At 34.5% G+C, this 17,571-nt stretch overlaps 1 protein-coding gene across 1 annotated transcript in view; it reads right to left on the bottom strand.

Moving 5' to 3' along the window:
- BCHE (butyrylcholinesterase) overlaps positions 820 to 17,571 on the bottom strand; it is a 79,510-nt gene continuing 62,758 nt past the window's right edge. Inside the window, exons 3-4 of the mRNA XM_005675363.2 lie at positions 13,270 to 13,436; positions 820 to 1,429 (exon numbers count right to left, since the gene is read on the bottom strand). Of these exons, the coding sequence (XP_005675420.1) occupies positions 1,305 to 1,429; positions 13,270 to 13,436 (292 nt within the window). The 3' untranslated portion in view covers positions 820 to 1,304. The remainder of the gene's footprint in view (positions 1,430 to 13,269; positions 13,437 to 17,571) is intronic.

The following is a 17,571-nucleotide window of genomic DNA, read 5'->3' as shown; positions in this document are numbered from 1 at the left end:
CACGACTACTGAGCCTGTGCTCCAGAGCCTGGGAACCACAACTACTGAGCCCATGTGCCACAACTATTGAAGTGCATGTGCCCTAGAGCCTGTGTTCTGCAGGAGAAGCCATGACAATGAGAGGCCTGTGCACTGCAAAGAAGAGTAGCCCCCATATGCCACAACTAGAGGAAAGCCTGCACAACAACGAAGACCCAGCACAGCCTGAAAAATAAATAAAATTGTAAAGAAAAAAGAAAAAAAGAGATAATGGCCATTTAAGACAAAAACAGCAAAACAAAACAAAAACAGTGCTGCTCTTTCCTGGGATTTAAAATCCTTTACATCTCCCCTTTAATGAAAGACAATGAATTTATTCATGAGATGTGTTCCCTTGTCATGAAAGTTAGTAAGTGCAAATTTGTAATTTTTAAAATTATTAAAACAATATAATTTATCTGAAATATATAATCATTTCTTTTTTGAAACTGAACAATTTATTTACTAAAATCCTGATATATCTGGGTCCAGTCAAGGGATATTTCAGATAGTACATAATTTTTGAATTACAGGAATTTACATGTGGACATGTTTGGGAGAGTTGAGGAGTGAGGATGTGAGAAAGAAAAAAGTTGAAAGAACAGGAGTATAATTTGAGGACTATAAGCATATGCATCTTTAAAAAATTCAAAATATTTGTAATTATATTTTTTTACATTTTGTCTTTTGGTTGCGACATTTTGTTTCTATCATTAGGTGATTCCAACTGACCAAGCTTCTTATTTTAAGATTCTCTTAAATAAATTCTCTTGCCTTCATATAAAAGAAAAACCAAAGAAGCCAATTACTTTGTTTGTTTTAATATACCATATTAACATTAAACACATAAATTAGTTAAAAGGAAATAATATTGTAAATCACAGTATGTAATGTTTCAAGACCTCCCACCCACTTTTTAAAAATATCTTTTATCAGTGATAATAAAAATAAATTGGAGATAGGAAACAGAACTGAGATACATTTTAAGGAAATAATTTCTTAAAGTTATTCAGGAAAGAAAGAGTTTGAAGCTGCAAATTGTTTTAATATGCATATAATTAATTGTCATACTTCATAATGTGAACTTTAATTAAACTTGTTCTAGCCATTTGGGTTTTGAAATGCTAGGTACAATACTAAGTGAAAGAAGAGAGGAATCAATTTTATCCTTTTGACATTTTTGTTTTATACATAATAGCTTTCTTACCAGGAGTGTAAGAGAGCCAATGATAGTTTTGCCTTGATCTACAGGAAAACGAACGTTCTGTAAAAGGTAAATCTATTAATTAGAGACCTGCACAGCTTTCTTTCTTGCTAGTGTAATCGTTAAATTGATTTTTCCAATCCATCATGTAATTGTTCCAGCGATGGAATCCTGCTTTCCATTCTCGTTCTACTTCATCAATATTTCCTGTAAAACATGAAGTGAGTTGTGTTAATCTACATTTCAATTTCTGTTTATGTTAATTAAAAAATAATTTTGATTGCAGATACCATTTTCTCCTAGTACACTGCACAGTGATCTTTTAATTCAGTATTTATTATGAACTTCCTTCACTACATGAAAAAACTGTAATAAAATTGTAAATGTACTATATGAAAATGAAAATAATATATACTTACAAGATGTATTCAACATAAAATGCAACACACATGAGTTTGTATAGTATGTCAAATTACATTACATATTTTTTCTTTAGTTTCTGAGAAGATACATAAATATTATTTTCTAGACTCCCCTAAGCATAGCAAAAATCTCATTTAATGCATCTATTTTACATATATAATTATATAGCAGATTATTATTTCTGATGAAAATATTTATATATAAATATTTATTATTAATGCTTTAGGAGAATTTTGTAGTTGGTATTCTACATAGATTTTACATTCTTTCTGTATCAATATATTTTCATTACACACAAAGCCTAATCATTGAAGAGTTTATTAAAAATAGTGTAATATGGAAGTTTATTTACTGCTTTGAAAATTAGAAAGATGACCAAGAAAATCTCTGTTTTCCAGCAGTTTGCAAAGTGTATGTATTTGTCAGGGGAGAGGAGTGTTTCTACCAGAAATAATATGAGACAATGAACCAAAAAGGATTTATGTAATACAAAAAACTTGAAATCTTGAATCATTTGAAAAGTGTATTATATTAAAGAATAAAGATTGTAAACAATATAAGCTCTTAAATTACAAGCTTTTAAAATTGAGTATTTAAGTTCCTAATATAAATAGATGTAATAAAGCCAGAAGATAGTTTATTCAAATCTATGAGTATTTAATATATTTGTAGTACTCTCATGTTTTAAGTTTTTAGGAGGTTTTGTCAGGAGATAGCACTGGTCATAGCAAACAATCTTTTCCAATAACACAAGAGAACATTCTACAAATGGACATCACCGGACAGTCAATACAAAAATCAGACTGATTATTTTCTTTGTAGCCACAAATGGAGAAGCTCCATATAATCTGCAAAAACAAGACTGTGAGCTGACTGGGGCTTAGACTATGAACTTCTTATTACCAAATTAAGACTTAAATTGAAGAAAGTAGGGGAAACCACTAAGCCATTCAAGTATGACTTAAATCAAATACCTTATGATTATGCAGTGGAAGTGACAAAAAGATCCAAGGGATTAGATCTGATAGACAGAGTGCCTGAAGAACTATGGACAGAGGTTCATGACATTGTATAGGAGGCAATGATCAAGACCATCCCCAAGAAAAAGAAATGCAAAAGGCAAAATATTTGTCTAAGGAGGGCTTACAAATAGGTGAGAAAAGAAGAGAAGTGAAAAGCAAAAGAGAAAAGGAAAGGTACACCCATTTGAATGCAGAGTTCCAAAGAATAGCAAGGAGAGACAAGAAAGCCTTCCTCAGTGATCAATGCAAAGAAATAGAGGAAAACAAAAGAATGAGAAAGACTAGAAATCTTTTGAAGACAATAAGAGATACCAATAGAACATCTCATGCAAAGATAGGCACATAAAAAAGACAGAAATAGTATGGACCTAACAGAAGCAGAACATATTAAGAAAGATTGCAAGAATACACAGAACTATATAAAAAATATCCTCATGACCCAGATAACCACGATTGTGTGGTCACTCACCTAGAGCCAGACATCCTGGAATGTGAAGTCAAGTGGGCTTTAGGAAGAAGCATCATTACAAGCAAAGCTAGTGAAGGTGATGGAATTCCAGTTGAGCTATTTCAAATCCTAAAACATGATGCTATGAAATGGCTGCACTAAATATGCCAGCAAATTGGAAAGCTCAGCAGTAGTCACAGGACTAGAAAAGGTCAGGTTTCATTCCAATCCCAAAGAAAGGCAATGCCAAAGAATGTTCAAACTATCGCACAATTGCACTGTTCTCACACGCTAGCAAAGTAATGCTCAAAATCCTCCAAGTCAGGCTTCAACTGTATGTGAACTGTGATATTCCAGATGTTCAAGCTGGATTTAGAAAAGGCAGAGGAACCAATATCAAATTGCCCACATCTGTTAAATCATTGAAAAAAGCAAGAGTTCCAGAAAAACATCAGCTTCTGCTTTATTGACTATACTAAAGCCTTTAACTGTGTGGATCACAGCAAACTGTGGAAAATTCTTAAAGAGATGGGAATACCAGCCCACCTGATTTGCCTCCTGAGAAATCTGTATGCAAATCAAGAGGCAACAGTTAGAACTGGACATGGAACAAAAGACTGGTTCCAAATAGGGAAAGGAGTACGTCAAGACTGAATATTGTCAACCTGCTTATTTAATTTATATGCATATCATGAGAAATGCCTGGCTGGAAGAAGCACTAGTTGGAATCAAGACTACCAGGAGAAATATCAATAACCTCAGATATGCAGATGACACTACCCTTATAGCAGAAAGTGAAGAGTGACTAAAGAGCCTCTTGATGAAAGTGAAAGAGGGGAATAAAGAAGTTGGCTTAAAACTCAACATTCAAAAAACTAAAATCATGGCATCTGGATCTATGGCAAATAGATGGAGAAACAATGCAAAGAGTTACAGGCTTTATTTTCTTGGGCTCCAAAATCACTGCAGATGGTGACTGTAGCCATGAAAGGAAAAGATGCTTACTCCTTAGAAAAAAAGCTGTGACCAACCCAGACAGCATATTAAAAACAGAAAATATTATTTTGCTGTCATAGGTCCATCCAGTCAAAGCTATGGTTTTCCAATAGTCATGTATGGATGCGAGAACTGGACTATACAGAAAGCTGAGCGCAAAAGAATTGATGCTTTTGAACTGTGGTGTTTGAGAAGACCCTTGAGAGTCCCTTGAACTGCAAAGATATCCAACCAGTCCATCCTAAAGGAAATCAGTCCTGAATGTTCATTGGAAGGACTGATGCTGAAGCTGAAACTCCAATACTTTGGGCACCTGAAATGAAGAACTGACTCATTGGAAAAGACACTGATACTTGGAAAGACTGAAGGCAGGAGGAGAAGGGGATGACAGAGGATGAGATGGTTGGATGGCATCACTGACTCGATGGACATGAGTTTGAGCAAGCTCTAGCTGTTGGTGATGGACAGAGAAACCTGGCGTACTGCAGTCCATGGGGTCACAAAGAGTCGGACATGGCTGAGCGACTGAACTGAACGGAATAAAGCTAGAAGATGGTTTATTTAAATCTATAGGTATTTTATATCTGTGTAGTTCTGTCACTTTTTAAGTCTTTAGGATGATGAGCTACAGTCGTTAAATTAAAAACAAAGTTTTAAGTTATTTCACCTATTGTGAAAATAAAAACTGACAATTTTTATTATATATTTTTGAGTTAGGAATTTTTTGAAATGAATTATAACTTTGTAAGGTGTTAATTAGGAGAAGAATGTTCATGTGATTTCATACTATATTATAATGTATACATAAAAATGTCTTCATATTATTAACAATGGAGCACATTCAGTGATTTGCTTTTTGTTAAATGAAAATCAAAATATTTAATGCTATTATGAGATCTCCTGTAATTTAAGATATATTTAGGTTTGAAATGTTCACAGTGCTTGGACATCAGACAAATATTTGTGAGTTTATATTTGAGTTTATAGGACAAAAATATCCTATTTTTATGTAAAATGCCTTTGAAAAGTTCAATGGCTATAATTTTTTGTGAATAAAAGGACTTTTCTAAAGAATCAAAAAACAGTAAATGTGGAAGAAAGATATTAAATATCCTACCAAATGATTCACTCTTCTGTTCTTTTTTATGATAATTAAGTGCTGTTTTTAAATTATTTACACAAAATAAGGTTAGAAATGACAAAACTTTTCCTATAACAAATAAATGATTGGTTTAGAAATGATAAAACTTTTGGTATAACAAATAAATGACTGGTAATTTAGCATTTAGATGATGAATTTTAATATTTATAGAAAAGGTCTTATATCTGATTTTCTTCAGGGAATTATATAAAATCCATTGATTCATATAAACATAAATTTATTTCTTCTTGTGTCATAATCAAATATCTATACAATTTACTTACTAAAAGTTTACTTTCTAATGTCAAAATGCTCTATAAATCTGATTACATTTTCCCTTTAGAATTACTTAATATTGATTGAGACAATACAGTACAAAACATTTAATTATTTTCTAACAGAATTTAAAGGAACCGAATACACTCTAATGAAAAGACAATAAAAAAAAAAAACACCTTAGTCCTATGTTATAAATTGTAATGAAAATTAGAACTTTTTTCTTCTCCCCTCCTTATTTTTCCTCCCAAACTGGAATGTTTGTACTTAAGTGGCTATAGATTTATCATCATCATTGTGATGTAGTTCTATCTGTTTTGTAGTTAACAGGGTACTGCACTGTGAAATAACAAAAAGAACATCAATATAGGCTTTGGAGTGACATGTGTTGAAATTCCAACTTGACCAATTATGATATTAGTATAAAATAAATTAACTTTTCAAATTAATTTTCCAACTGTAAATGGAGTTGGTAATCCCTATTTTGCAGTGTTGCCATGAGGGATAATTGAGATGGTGTGTACATTTTGAAATTAAACTATATACATCTTTGGGGAGCTCTGGAAATGAACTTACTGCCTTTGTTACAAAAATTCATTCCTAACTTTGCTCTTTATTGAATCAATGTAGAAATAGACTAATACCAGTAATTTAAAAACACACTTATACAACTTTTTCAGGATTTTTATGATCTTTGTTTTGCCCACATTGTGTTTCATTTGGGGGAAAGTCAGCAGTCTTCCCTACAGAAAGAAGGATAATAATTAAACTATTTTTTGTCTTGTCAGTTAAAGAAGGGTGAGCTAAGTCTAACTAGCCAAGTCTGAGGAGTTAGGACAGAACATAAGAGAAGTTACTGTTATTGTTAACCCAGATGAAGGTAGAAGACATTAATTATATTGATACTGAATGATACTGAACATTACAATAAAAAATAACATTTCCTGTGCTTTAAGAGATCATAAAAATATCTTCTGTTCCCTTTACTTCCTTATCTTCCAGTTTTTCAATCACTTATTAAAACTGCAGAAGAATTCATAATTCTTTATGGAGTAAATCATAAACTTACTAATTTCCCTGTTATAATTTGAGGTGTGTGGTGAGATAGAGTGAACTACAATAAACTTGTCAGGAAGATCTACTGGAGAAGGGATAGGTACCCACTCTCGTATTCTTGGACATCCCTGGTGGCTCAGCTGGTAAAGAATCTATCTGCAATGGGGGAGACCGGGGTTCAATCTGTGGGTTGGAAAGGCTATTCTGGCCTGGAGAATTCCATGTGGATTTTATAGTCTATGGAGTCGCTAAGTGTCGGACACGTTGAGCAATTTTCAGTTTCATGATGACTCAGGCTGGGTTGTGTGAAGACTTCTTATGCTTTTACAGTGAAATAAATAGAACAGTTACTTTGATTATCAAATAACTCAAAGTCTTAAGAGGAGACTCTACACATGGACATCACCAGATGGTCAACACAGAAATCAGATTGATTATATTCTTTGCAGAAAGATGGAGAAGCTCTATACAGACAGCAAAAACAAGACCAGGAGTTGACTGTGGCTTGGATCATGAACTCCTTATTGCCATATTCAAGACTGAAATTGAAGAAAGTGGAGAAACCCACTAGACCATTCAGGTATGACATGAATCAAATCCCTTATGATTATACAGTGGAAGTGAGAAATAGATTTAAGGGTCTAGATCTGAGAGACAGAGTGCCTGATGAACTGTGGATGAAGGTACGTAAAATTATACAGGAGACAGGAATCAAGATCATCCTTAAGAAAAAGAAATACAAAAAAAGCAAAATGGCTGTCTGAGGAGGCCTTACAAATAGCTGTGAAAAGAAAAGACATGAAAAGCAAAAGAGAAAAGGAAAGATATACCCATCTGAATGCAGAGTTCCAAAGAATAGCAAGGAGAAATAAGAAAGACTTCCTCAGCAAACAATGCAAAGAAATAGAGGAAAACAATAGAATGGGAAAGACTAGAGATCTCTTCAAGAAAATTAGAGATACCAAGGGAAAAATTCATGCAAAGATGGGCTCAATAAAGGACAGAAATGGTAGAGACCTAACAGAAGCAGAGGATATTAAGAAGAGGTGGCAAGAATATACAGAGAACTGTACAAAAAAGATCTTCATGACCCAGATAATCATTATGGTGTGATCATTCATCTAGAACCAGATATCCTAGAATGTGAAGTCAAGTGGGTCTTAGAAAGCATCACTACAAACAAAGCTAGTGGAGGTGATGGAATTCCAGTTGAGTTATTTCAAATCCTTAAAGATGATGCTGTGAAAGTGTGGCACTCAATATGCCAGCAAATTTGGAAAACTCAGCAGTGGCCACAGGACTGGAAAAGGTCAGTTTTCATTCCAATCCCAAAGAAAGGCAATGCCAAAGAATGCTCAAACTACCGGACAATTGCACTCATCTCACACACTAGTAAAGTAATGCTCAAAATTTTCCAAGCCAGGCTTCAGCAATACGTGAACTGTGAACTTCCAGACATTCAAGCTGGTTTTAGATAAGGCAGAGAAACCAGAGATTAAATTGCCAACATCCGCTGAATCATTGAAAAAGCAAGAGAGTTCCAGGAAAATATCTATTTCTGCTTTATTGACAATGCAAAGCCTTTTGACTGTGTGGATCACAGTAAACTGTGGAAAATTCTGAAGGAGATGGGAATACCAGACCACCTGACCTGCCTCTTGAGAAACCTGTATGCAGGTCAGGAAGCAACAGTTAGAACCGGACATGAAACAACAGACTAGTTCCAATCAGGAAAAGCAGTATGTCAAGGCTGTATATTGTCACCCTGCTTATTTAACTTATATGCAGAGTACATCATGAGAAACACTGGGCTGGAGGAAGCACAAGCTGGAATCAAGATTGCCGGGAGAAATAACAATAACCTCAGATATGCAGATGACACCATCCTTACGGCAGAAAGCGAAGAAGAACTAAAGAGCCTGTTGATGAAAGTGAAAGAGGAGAGTGAAAATGTTGGCTTAAAGCTGAGCATTCAGAAAACTAAGATCATGGCATCTGGTCCCATCACTTCATGGCAAATAGATGGGGAAACAGTGGAAACCAGTGGCTGACTTTATTTTTCTGGGCTCTAAAATCACTGCAGATGGTGATTGCAGCCACTTGCTCCTTAGAAGGAAAGGTTTGACCAACCTAGACAGCATATTAAAAAGCAGAGGTGTTGTTTTGCCAGCAAAGGTGCATTTAGTCAAGGCTATGGTTTTTCCAGTGGTCGTGTATGGTTGTGAGAGTTGGACTGTGAAGAAAGCTGATTGCCGAAGAATTGATACTTTTGAACTGTGGTGTTGGAGAAGACTCTTGAGAGTCCCTTTGACTGCAAGGAGATCCAACCAGTCCATCCTAAAGGAGATCAGTCCTGGGTGTTCATTGGAAGGACTAATGCTGATGCTGAAACTCCAATCCTTTGGCCACCTGATATGAAGAGTTGACTCATTTGAAAAGACCCTGATGCTGGGAAAGATTGAGGGCAGGAGAAGGGGACAACAGAAGATGAGCTGGTTGGATGGCATCACCAACTTGATGGACATGGGTTTGGGCAGACTCTGGGAGTTGGTGATGGACAGGGAGGCCTGGCATGATGCAATTCATGGGGTCATGAAGAGTTGGACACAACTGAGAGACTGAACTGAACTGAACTTACTTTGTTTTGCTTTTAACAAGGCATGGAACAGTCAAATATGAAAAATTGCTTGATATTTTTCCTTCAAACTACCTTTTCACTATACCATTTTTGTTTGTATTCTTGCTAACTAATTAGCCAGTAGCAGAATATGAGATTCCAGTGTGACCAATCAGAATTTTTTTTAGTTGTATCAAGCAGTATTTCATGATTTATTCAAAGGCAAAAGGAGGAATAAATGAATCTGATATTTTTTTTTAATCTGAGAAGATGCGAAGGTCAATTTTTCCCCTATGTATGAATTTGTTTCTTCAATTTTAATGAATAATATTGATATTTCATCAACATTGAATGGGTCATTTCCCTACTTCTGTTTCTTGTGATTATGATATATTGTAGTTATATTCTTAGCAAAAAAATCTGAATTTGTTAACAGTTGAAACAAATAGTGTATTTTATTTCTTGCAGGTACTTGCAATAAGAGCATAGGTGTGTGCTGAAATATAGTCTGAAGTTAAGTGTTAGAATTCGTGTGTTGAACAAATCTTAAGGATCGTTTTTTGAGCATATTTACTACTCAGATGTAAATACCTGCTCAGAAGGTACTTTTGCTTACTTGTACGTATTGTATCGTGAGTGAAATAAACATTTCTCCTTTTAAGAAGTCTTGTTCATTGCCATCTTTCTAATTTCCATATATATGTGTATGCAAGACAACAAAAAAGACACAGATGTTTAGAATGGACTTTTGGACTCAGAGGGAGAGGGAGAGGGTTGGATGATTTTGGAGAATGGCATTGAAACATGTATACTATCATGTAAGAATCGAATCGCCAGTCTATGTCTGACTCAGGATACAGCATGCTTGGGGCTGGTGCATGGGGATGACTCAGAGAGATGTTATGGGGAGGGAGGTGGGAGGGGGGTTCATGTTTGGGAACGCATGTACACCCATGGTGGATTCAAGTCAATGTATGGCAAAACCAATACAGTATTGTAAAGTAAAAATAAAAATTAAAAATAAATAAATAAATAACAAAGTCCAACCAAAAAAAAAAAAAAAAAAAAGAAAAAGAACTGCCATATAACTCAGCAATCCCACTGCTGGGCATACACACCAAGGACACCAGAATAGAAAGAGACACGTGTACTCCAATGTTCATTGCAGCACTGTTTATAATAGCCAGGACATGGAAGCCACCTAGAAGTCCATCAGCAGACGAATAGATAAGAAAGCAGTGGTATATATACACAATGGAGTATTACTCAGCCGTTGAAAAGAATGCGTTTGAATCAGTTCTAATGAGGTGGATGAAACTGGAACCTATTATACAGAGTGAAATAAGCCAGAAAGAAAAAACTTCAATACAGTATACTAATGCATATATATGGAATATTGAAAGATGGTAATGATAACCCTGTGTGCGAGACAGCAAAAGAGACACAGATGTATAGAATAGTCTTTTGGACTCTGTGGGAGAGGGCGAGGGTGGGATGATTTGGAAGTACAGCATTGAAACATGTATAATATCATATGTGAAATGAATTGCCAGTCCAGGTTCGATGCATGATATAGGATGCTCGAGGCTGGTGCACTGGGATGACCCAGAGGGATGGTATGGGGAGGGAGGTGGGAGGGGGGTTCAGGATGGGAACACATGTACACCAGTGGTGGATTTATGTTTATGTATGGCAAAACCAATACAATATTGTAAAGTAATTAGTCTCTAATTAAAATAAATAAATTTATATTAAAACCTGAAAAAAAAATCATACCAAGAAGTCTTGTTCAGTATTTATTTTTTTGAAATTTTCCCTTGCTTGTGAAGTTTACTTGCTTTTAAAAAACCAAAAGGAGTATTTCCATAAAATCTTCAGCCCAGGTCATCTGAAGACCCCAATTTTCAGAATACTGAAGAGTAAAATGTTTAAAGTTTTATGACTTGAAAAATATAAAGTATAATAAGAACATATCTTCTTAATATTTAAATCCCTCTACATTATTTGCTTATAAAACCCAAAGACATGACATTTCAAACTAATTATGTTTATTTTAGTGTAAATATTATTATTATTGATGATTACATTGTTGACATTATAACAATTATGTCATACATTTACTTTAAAATGTATTAAATATATTTCATAAAACTCCTTTTGGGTGATTATATGAAAAAATAGTGATAAATATAAAATATTTTTCCAAGACACATTGAAAGTATCCCAGAGTGAGATATGTATTTCCATACAGCTCAGTGTTCTTTACATTAGGAAGTTGTTCATCCCTGTGTAGGAAAGAGCAGCATTTAGCCAAAAACATAGGAATTGGTTTATTCAACTGCTTTATAGAAGTTGGGTATTTAGAGATAGAGATTTTGAAGTACATCTTCAAAGTTTGCTGATATTAAAATTTTAATTTATCCACAAATACGCTACAGTAGGGGTTTCCCAGGTGGCACTAGTGGTAAAGAGCCCACCAGCCAATGGAAGCTGGAGATTTGAGACACAGGTCTGATACATCGGTTGGGAAGATCCCCTGAAGGAGGACATGGCAACCCACTCCAGTATTCTTGCCTGGAGAATCCCATGGACAGAGGAACTTGGCAGGCTACAGTCCATAGCGTTGCAAAGAGTTGGACACAACTGAAACAACTTAGCACACACTCACGCACACTGCAATAGACCACATATGCTTGAACCTGAACGACTAAGTTGATTTTATAATAAATTCGTCATTTTAAAATTTCCCTTACTCTCAGCTTATTTTGCTTCAAATTATGATCCTACCATTTCAAAATACTGATATTTTAAGTAAAGATTGAGAATATATAACCTGTGATATGTTAAATGGTACCTCTTCTAGTCTCCTGGCAGATTATGCATGTTACCTCATTGCTATTCACACCCAGAGGACACAAGGGCAGCACTGTAGCTCTGCCAAGGGATGCAGAAGCCTATCTCTGATGTATATTATGTCACAGAACATTTGGGAGTACACAGAGCACTGGTCTATCAGTAGTGCTTCCCAAACAGGTGGAGTCTGTAATTATAATTTTGGTGAGTAATGTCTGAGAAAATAAAAAAGCATATTAAACAATCAAATACAACTCTGAAATGTCCTTATTTGCCAGAAACTAACCCTTAACCTCTCTAAAGAAGAAACTAAAACAACTACTATATAGTGATATCTAAAATATAGCCTGAAAATTATGGAATATTATGAGAAACAGAAGGGTAAAGTCTAAAAGAACTGGTTAGCAGTATGTCCAGTTGTTGAAAGTAAATTACTTTTATTTGAAAAATATAGAAAATAGACTTGAGGAGCCACATCAGTTATAAAGAACTGGGCATTAAAAACACAAAAGAAAACAAACAAAAAAAAGGCAATGAATTGTATATGTATGTCATTTTTCTCACAGAATATGCAATCACTCAAGTTGATGGTTTGAGCTTAATTAAATATTTTACTAGTGAATTTTGAAATAATATGATCATCTGAACCATTTTCCTAATATTTCCTTCTATAAATCTAAGTAATCACTTTCTGAAGCATAGCTAACTAAATTACTACTTGTTTATTATGTTATATAATGTATGTCTCTGGTCTTAAATATTTCCAAGCTCAGAATATTTAGAAATATTTGGATAATGTTTTTAAATATATAAATGCTAGAGATTTTCCCCCCTTAAAAATCAGTTAATGTATCACTAAATTTATTTTTGCCTCTTTTGGATTATCAATTGTATTTAGTTTTATATCAGTTCAAGTTTTCAGTTTTATAAGTTGTTCATTTTATATATTTATTTTTTTCAAATTCTATTAAATAATTCCACAAAATTTTGCTGAATAACAAGATCACCCTTAGTTCCAGTATTAAGTTTCATTTTCTTCTAGAGAAAATGTCTGGTTTTACTTTCTTTAAATAATGTACACAGTGGAATCAATTAATGTAAAGTTGCAGATGAATATTATCACTCTGCCCTAGATTGTGTAACTTTTTCCTCTTTTACATAGCCCACAACTAATTATTTAACCAAATACTAACAGAACAAAAAAGTAACACATACCTGTAATTTCCAAAACTTTGGGAAAAAATAGTGTCCAGAATCTGCATTGTTGAGCACGTAGTTTGGTATTTACTTTTGGTGATTCTGTATTTAAGGTGATATACTTTTGTTCATTGCTTTTGAAGACAGGCCATCTTGTACTATTGTTCTGGGTCCCATTCGGATTTCTAAAAAAAATAGAGATAGTTCTATTGAAGTCACTGATAGATTTATATATATATATATGTTTATGTGTGTATACACACACATACATAATGTTCTCAGAAATCAATAAGAGCTTCTAAAAAGTCAGAAAATGTGAATTTGCTTGATAATGTCAAGCATTAAAGAACTAGTTGAATGTTTTCAGTACCTTGAAGCACTATGTTAGTTAAAATTGTAGGAATTAAAATTTAAAGAAGAAATTTTTACACATATTTCTGCTTAACATATAGGAAGAAAAATATATTCTATTTTAAAACGCTATTTGCAATTTTTTAAGGAATCTGCACACTGTTTTCCATAGTGGTTGTACTAGTTTGCATTCCCACCAACAGTGTAAGAGGGTTGCCTTTTCTCCACACCCTCTCCAGCATTTATTGCTTGCAGATTTTTGGATCGCAGCCATTCTGACTGGTGTGAAGTGGTACCTCATTGTGGTTTTGATTTGCATTTCTCTAATAATGAGTGATGTTGAGCATCTTTTCATGGGTTTGTTAGCCATCCGTATGTCTTCTTTGGAGAAATGTCTATTTAGTTCTTTGGCCCATTTTTTGATTGGGTCGTTTATTTTTCTGGAATTGAGTTGCATAAGTTGCTTGTATATTTTTGAGATTAGTTGTTTGTCAGTTGTTTCATTTGCTATTATTTTCTCCCATTCAGAAGGCTGTCTTTTCACCTTGCTTATATTTTTCTTTCTTGTGCAGAAGCTTTTAATTTTAATTAGATCCCATTTGTTTATTTTTGCTTTTATTTCCAGAATTCTGGGAGGTGGATCATAGAGGATCCTGCTGTGATTTATGTCGGAGAGTGTTTTGCCTATGTTCTCCTCTAGGAGTTTTATATTTTCTGGTCTTACATTTAGATCTTTAATCCATTTTGAGTTTATTTTTGTGTTTGGTGTTAGAAAGTGATCTAGTTTCATTCTTTTACAAGTGGTTGACCAGTTTTCCCAGCGCCACTTGTTAAAGAAATTGTCTTTAATCCATTGTATATTCTTGACTCCTTTGTCAAAGATAAGGTGTCCATAGGTGTGTGGATTTATCTCTGGGCTTTCTATTTTGTTCCATTGATCTATATGTCTGTCTTTGTGCCAGTACCATACTGTCTTGATGACTGCGGCTTTGTAGTAGAGCCTGAAGTCAGGCAAGCTGATTCCTCCAGTTCCATTCTTCTTTCTCAAGATTGCTTTGGCAATTCGAGGTTTTTTTGTATTTCCATACAAATCTTGAAATTATTTGTTCTAGTTCTGTGAAAAATATTGCTGGTAGCTTGATAGGGATTGCATTGAACTTGTAAATTGCTTTGGGTAGTATACTCATTTTCACTATATTGATTCTTCCAATCCATGAACATGGTCTATTTCTCCATCTATTAGTGTCCTCTTTGATTTCTTTCATCAGTGTTTTATAGTTTTTGATATATAGGTCTTTAGTTTCTTTAGGTAGATATATTCCTAAGTATTTTATTCTTTTTGTTGCAATGGTGAATGGAATTGTTTCCTTAATTTCTTTTTCTACTCTCTCATTATTCGTGTATAGGAATGCAAGGGATTTCTGTGTGTTGATTTTATATCCTGCAACTTTACTATATTCATTGATTAGTTCTAGTAATTTTCTGGTGGAGTCTTTAGGGTTTTCTATGTAGAGGATCATGTCATCTGCAAACAGTGAGAGTTTTACTTCTTCTTTTCGGATCTGGATTCCTTTTATTTCTTTTTCTGCTCTGATTGCTGTGGCCAAAACTTCAAGAACTATGTTGAATAGTAGCAGTGAAAGTGGGCACCCTTGTCTTGTTCCTGACTGTAGGGAAAATGCTTTCAATTTTTCACCATTGAAGATAATGTTTGCTGTGGGTTTGTCATATACAGCTTTTATTATGTTGAGGTATAGTCCTTCTATTCCTGCTTTCTGGAGAGTTTTTATCATAAATGGATGTTGAATTTTGTCAAAGGCCTTCTCTGCATCTATTGAGATAATCATATGGCTTTTATTTTTCAATGTGTTAATGTGGTGAATTACATTGATTGATTTGCGGATATTGAAGAATCCTTGCATCCCTGGGATAAAGCCCACTTGGTCATGGTGTATGATCTTTTCAATGTGTTGTTGGATTCTGATTGCTAGAATTTTATTGAGGATTTTTGCATCTATGTTAATCAGTGATATTTGCCTGTAGTTTTCTTTTTTTGTAGTATCTTTTTCATTTTTTGGTATTAGGGTGATGGTGGCCTCATAGAATGAGTTTGGAAGTTTACCTTCTTCTGCAATTTTCTGGAAGAGTTTGAGTAGGATAGGTGTTAGCTCTTCTCGAAATTTTTGGTAGAATTCAGCTGTGAAGTCGTCTGGACCTGGGCTTTTGTTTGCTGGAAGATTTCTGATTACAGTTTCAATTTCCGTGCTTGTGATGGGTCTGTTAAGATTTTCTATTTCTTCCTGGTTCAGTTTTGGAAAATTGTACTTTTCCAAGAATTTGTCCATTTCTTCCATGCTGTCCATTTTATTGGCATATAATTGCTGATAGTAGTCTCTTATGATCCTTTGTATTTCTGTGTTGTCTGTTGTGACCTTATGACCCAGCAATCCCACTGCTGGCCATACACACCGAGGAAACCAGAATTGAAAGAGACCCGTGTACCCCAATGTTCATCAGAGCACTGTTTATAATAGCCAAGACATGGAAACAACCTAGATGTCCATCAGCAGATGAATGGATAAGAAAGCTGTGGTACATATACACAGTGAAGTATTACTCAGCCTTTAAAAAGAATACATTTGAATCAGTTCTGATGAGATGGATGAAACTGGAGCCGATTATACAGAGTGAAGTAAGCCAGAAAGAAAAACACCAATACAGTATACTAACACATATATACAGAATTTAGAAAGCTGGCAATGATGACCCTGTATGCAAGACAGCAAAAAAGACACAGATGTGTATAGCGGACTTCTGGACTCAGAGGGAGAGGGAGAGGGTGGGATCATTTGGGAGAATGGCATTGAAACATGTATACTATCATGTAAGAATCAAATCACCAGTCTATGTCCAATGCAGGATACAGGATGCTTGGGGCTGGTACACGGGGATGACCCAGAAGGATGTTGTGGGGAGGGAAGTGGGAGGGGGGTTAATGTTTGGGATTGCATGTACACCCGTGGTGGATTCATGTCAATGTATAGCAAAACCAATACAGTATTGTAAAGTAAAAATAAAAATAAAGTAAAATAAAATGCTAATACTTTCTTTACGCTTGAACATATATATCTAAGTTTGGGACTGATTGCTTATTTCCAAAGTATGTAATAACTGTATTACTCTAGGTCTAACTTTTAAGTTGTTCTTTCATTCATATAAATTTGTTCACTGCTTAAAAATCTTTCAATAATCCCCCTGTGAGATCAGATAAATATTAGTGAACATGCCACCCACATTTCCAAGCTTACTTTCAGGTATTCTCTCTGCAGGCCAGCCAACACAAGTTAGGGACACTTTCTTAGTGATTTCTTTCTCTATTTCACCTCCTGTCTTTGTCTAGCTATTACTTTTGCCTGGAATTGCTTCATTTCCTAATATCAGGTGTCAAAACCAATTCAGAACCTTCAGATACTGTTTTCATGCTGATGCTTCCCATATTTTCAATTGTGATTTTTAAATCAATAGTGCTTGACTCAATTTTTCAGAAATTTATAATTTTTGGTTCATTTACACCTTGTAGGATTCAATAATATATTATTGCCTAGGTCACACAAACAGAAACTTAAAGAATAAACATTCTGGAAGTGACTATCTGGATAGTTACTGGTAATTCTAAAGATTTCCCTTTCATATATTTGTATGCTACTTTTATGAGTCTGACACTACTCTAGGCTTTAGAAATACAAATACATATGGAAAACGTAGTTTCCCTCAGAGAATTACAAGACAGGACATCCATGAAAACAAAGAACCAACAATATATGGTAGCCTAAATCAAGCATAAACATGACTTGTCAGAAGAGGGAATTACCTGAAGAAATGCAATTTTACATGAAGTAAGGAGGAAAAAAATAAGAAACTGAACCAGAAAGAAAATTTTGGAAAACTAAAGAAAGGGAGCTGAAATAA

Source organism: Capra hircus, chromosome 1 (assembly GCF_001704415.2).
Source record: "Capra hircus breed San Clemente chromosome 1, ASM170441v1, whole genome shotgun sequence".
Lineage (NCBI taxonomy): Eukaryota > Metazoa > Chordata > Mammalia > Artiodactyla > Bovidae > Capra > Capra hircus.
The sequence above is the reverse complement of the archived record's forward strand: the minus strand, read 5'-3'. Positions and strand labels throughout refer to the sequence as shown.